Source organism: Hipposideros armiger, unplaced genomic scaffold (assembly GCF_001890085.2).
Source record: "Hipposideros armiger isolate ML-2016 unplaced genomic scaffold, ASM189008v1 scaffold_257, whole genome shotgun sequence".
Lineage (NCBI taxonomy): Eukaryota > Metazoa > Chordata > Mammalia > Chiroptera > Hipposideridae > Hipposideros > Hipposideros armiger.
Window position 1 is genome coordinate 1721987 of NW_017731607.1, and position 4886 is coordinate 1726872.

General features: G+C 41.6%; 1 protein-coding gene across 1 annotated transcript in view; it reads right to left on the reverse strand.

Moving 5' to 3' along the window:
* Positions 1-4886, reverse strand: part of LIX1 (limb and CNS expressed 1) — a 60042-nt gene that overhangs the window by 11010 nt on the left and 44146 nt on the right. Inside the window, exon 4 of the mRNA XM_019656274.1 lies at positions 1770-1865. Within this exon, the coding sequence (XP_019511819.1) occupies positions 1770-1865 (96 nt within the window). The remainder of the gene's footprint in view (positions 1-1769; positions 1866-4886) is intronic.

The window sequence follows — 4886 nt, forward strand, 5'->3', positions numbered from 1 at the left end:
ACATCAAAGTCAGTGAGACCATGTCCACTAGAGAAGAAATCTGGATGGCTGAGGTCTTTCCAGGACAGGGTGAAGAAAGACTATATTTGCTTTAAACAAGGGACTGATGAGGAAAAATACTGATTTTAAAGGAGGGGCAGGGCCATGCCATTGTAGTCAGGAAAAGAGTTTGAAGGGGATCAAAGAAGGTTTTTGAAAGGTGGTTACTTCAGGGTTCATCTGTGCTACCATTGTAAATTATTGTGTGATGAATATTTTTGTCCATAAAACTTTATATCTCTGATTGCTTCTTGGACTCTAACCTAAAAAAATAGAAATACTGGGGGTAAAGACTCTTCATTATAACATTTCATATTGATTCCTACTAGCACTGCATGTATATAGATGTCCAATGCATTCAAGTCTAGCTTTTTGGAGGGCAAACATTTCATGCCCAATTGCTACTGAATCTGCCCAGGCCAATGTAGGATACTAGTCGAGAGTGTGAGCTCAGGAATCAGACCGCCTGGATCTGAACCCTGGCTCGGCCATTCGCTAAGCTATGTAACACACTCCCTTCAATGATGACATGGGGATAATAAATACTCATATGTTTATTATGAGGGTTAAATTATAATAATATTTGTTAAATACTTAGCACAGTGCTAGACAAAGTAAGCATCCAGGAGGCATCAGCTATGATTGTTCTTATTGCTGTTGTTTTTGATATAATTATTTAATTTGGAAATAATAGATAATATAGTTCCTCAGCTGTATTATTGCTTGTCTGCAGGGAATGAAAAAAGTGTTATAGCTTGCTAAATTTTTTTACTTAGTTCACTTAGATAGGAGGTGGCAGGTTTTGTTTAATAGGAATAGCAGGGCCGGTTGAGTGGCGCATTGGTTAAGAGCTGGTTTGGGACGCCAGCTCTGAACAACAGGGCCCCGGCTCGGATCCCACATGAGGGTCAGTGAAACTGCGCCCTCCACAGCTAAGATGGTGAACAACAGCTCGGCCTGGAGCTGGGCTGCCATGAGTCACTGGCGATAGCTTAGCCTGTAGCCCCTGCTGCAGTGGGCTGCCATAAGTTACCGTGTGTGGCCAGCAGCCAGTGTGAGCTGCCAGAAGCCATTGTGAGCTGCCAAGAGTCACTGTGAGCGGCCGTCCAGAGGCTGGAGACTGATCTGCCTCATCCGGGAAGAGTGCAATGATAATACCAACATGGGCCAGTGAAGTGACGTCCTCCACAACTAGACTGAAGAACCAAAGGACAGCAACTTGTCTGTTCCCCTTCCCTCATTCCCCAATGCTGTTTCCTCCCCCAATTCCCAAATAAAATCTTTTAAAAAAAAAGGAATACCAGAACCGAGGGGGTGTTGTTTAATAATTACAGGCACCTTTATCTGTAACTTATGAAAATTAAGAATCAGAAGGTCACAATTAACACTTCAAACTGTTTGATTTGTTTTAAGGGGGAACTCTGTACCAAAAAGCTGGTGAAATGTTATAAAGTCATAAGACAATGGTGTTCCCTACCTGTATCTTAAACTTAAGTCTTTTACTTCCCTGTAAGAAAGCAAAGATTGTTCTTGTTGGCTTGTTGATTTTAGCCTACTGAGGTGTGGCTAAGACAGAGCTACCATACTGGATTCTAAGACGGTTAAATTAAAATAACCAACGCACACAAAAAAGTAGATTTTGGGAACAGGAGATGTTAGTGATAAGAGTGGCATTCTCCCAGACTTCTGAATTGTGTAGCCAAACATCCATGTGGCAGGAAGTCAGGTACCTGGAATTCCAGCATGGTCTTCCCCATGTTTGACTCCAACATGTAGTGATAGGCTCCCACGCTGGTGCTGGGGTCGTCCGCGTCATCCAAAGTGCCCTTGGGAAGAAAGCCAAAAACAAATGATATAGGGTTTTCCCCCTCTTCTTTGGGTGGTCACAAATTAATACTGTGGCCTCACAGCGATTTTTCCATTGTTGTCCTAACCCTTCCGGAATGCATTCTACAACCAAGTCTAGTTGATTTGGAATAAAATCCTTAATCTCACCATAACTCAGAGCAAAGAGGATTTTGCAATCAATTTGAGTCTGGCTTTTGATTAGAATGTTAACCAATTATAGGCTCACTAAAAGAATAATTATCCGACAGAAGAAATTCCTGTATTCTTGCACAGGGGTTTTGTTGATGGTGGCAGTAATGTTTGAGTGGTTGCGCTCTGAGGCTGCCTTCATATGTTACTGAAATCTTGAAATGATGACCTCGCTCGGGTTCTGATGAGAACCAGGCAAGATTATGTAATTGGCAGGGAAAGAATTCCCCAGTTGTAATGACCATTCATATTTTACTGCTATGATTCTTAATGGGAGCTTTTCATAATATGCTGGTGTTTGGCCTGGAGCCGTGGATCATGGTTTATGTTTTTTCACTCCTGGACCACTTAATCTTTAGCAAACAATGTGGGTGGGTGATGGGTAGAAATAAAATTCTCCTTCAATTTTGGCAGTAAAAAAGCTAACACACACTCTAGAATGGCACAGGGGCCTGCCCTTCAATATCCCATGGTCTTGGATTCCTGGGAAGGTGGGCAAAAGCTTTGTGAGACTGAACATACAACTGCCTGCATCAGATAGCAGAAATTTATAGCTTTTAAATGCAATAACATTAACACACTACTGCTGAAATATTTATGTTGGCTTTTTAAATATCCCAGAAGAAATCCATTCAGAAGCCTGCAAACCTTATATATTATCTTTCCTTAGAAATTTCCATGAAAAAATGATAAATTACATTTACACGGAGGGCCCCTCCTTGCTCCTGAGTAAATGCCACACATAGAAATCAGGCATCATTTTCCAAACTTCTCTTTCTCAAAAGCACTTGAAACTTACAGGGCAGGAAAACAAAGGCTTCCTTTCATCCTCAGAACAGATAGAGAACAGAGGTCTCTGACTTCTCTTGTCTCCAAGCCAGGTCAACTGCCCTCTGCCCCTTCCCTTATCTCTCCTCTGCATGACAAGAGCGTTTATGAGGGGAGAAGGAGCAAAAAGGTAAGAGCTAGTGTGATAATGTCTCCTTCATTATCAGCCGCTTCTCCAGAATGAAAGAAACTTCACAGTCAGATAAAGGAATCAGAGGATGAAAATCTCAGATGGGGTTTATCCAAGGTCAAGACAAGCCAGGAGTGGACTAATCCTGTTGGTAATGCCAAGTTCCTGCCCTTGGAGGGCACAGAGAGAGAGACACCTGCCACAGTGGGACCCAAGGCTCCCTCCATAGTTTATAGTTGGAGTTAACAAGGATCAGGAGCTCCAAATAGCTCATGGGGCAAATTATCTACTCCTGGATTACTGAGAAAATAGCCTATCTAAATTTATAAAACAGAGGTTTCTGCTCTTAAACCACTTTGCATTTAGTTATATCCATTACAGAAATTTTCAAAGCTCTCTGAAAGAAGTAATTGATATTAAGCATGATAATTGTAAAAGCTAACAAATATTGAGTACATGGCTTTTCCCATATCTAAACAGTNCTCATCTGAATTGAACATTATACCACGCAAGGAGTTTCGAAGACAGTGAAACCAGTGGAAGTTTGACAGCTCAAGGTCAGGCGAGTATGGTGGGTGTGGCAACACATCCCATCCAAGCTCCAATCATTTTTGACGGATGATCAAACTTGTGTGTGGTCTCATGCTGTCACGATGGAACACAACTCCTTTACAATTAACAAGCTCTGGACATTTCTGGATGATGGATTTGTTCAAACTGTCCAATTGCTGACAGTACACACTCGAATTGATTGTTTGGTTCCTTGGTAGGAGCTTGAAAACATGACACCTTTAAAATTCCACCACACTGAGAGCATAACCTTCCTCTGATGAATGTCTGCTTTCAGTGTTGTTTGAGGTGAATCAACACGTCGGGACCAAAACTGTTTGCGCACCACATTGTTATAAACAATCTACTTCTCATCATCAGTTATCAGTTGCTTTAAAAAAGGATTGTTTTCCTCACGTTTAATGAACCTATTGCAAAAGTTTATACGCGCCTTCAAATGAACTTCTTTGAGTTCATGCGGAACCCAAATATCGAGCTTGCTTAGTATCCCAGCTGCTTCAGGTGGTCATGAACGCGTGAATGATGGATGTGCAATGTTTCTGCAATCTCTCCTGTTGTGTAATGTGGTTTGACTCGATCAATGCTTTTATTTTGTCATCATCAACCTTGGTGGGCCTCCCTGACCGAGGAGCATCATTGAGATCTATATCACCAGCACAGAATTTCGTGAGCCATCGTTGGCACTGGCATTCTTGTAGAGCATTGTCACTGTAAACTTTGCAACTTTTCACAAACTTGATGCGCGTTCTTCCTTTTATAGAAGTAAAACAGTAAAATATGGCAATAATGCATAGTTTCGTCTTCCATCTTCAACTTGTAAAATTTCCAAAACTCAACCAAATTGCTCAATTTTTTTTTAGAATGAAGCTAGAACTTTCAGCTGTCAAATGACATAGCAATAACATAGATGCAAATGCCTCTAGTACTTCCAAAAATGAACTACTGCCCTCTGTTGCAAACATGCATCATGACTTTTCTGAAGACCCAATATAAAGGCAGTTGTTAACCTTACCTGAGCTTTTACCATATGACAGGGACAGCTCTGGATTCTTTCTACATTGTCCCATTTAATCCTCACAGAGGTACTGCGAGGTAACCACTAGCCACTACTATTATTCTCCCTGATTTATATAAAATGAGGAAATAAATGTAGAGGTGGGGAGAAGAGCCAGGCTGAGTAGGACCGGCCCACTCCAAAATCTGGGCTCAGAACCACTGAGCTGTTGCATACCCTTGTCTACTTCAGAGGGTAGGCTTTAAAGATATTTGGTCTTGGGCCGGC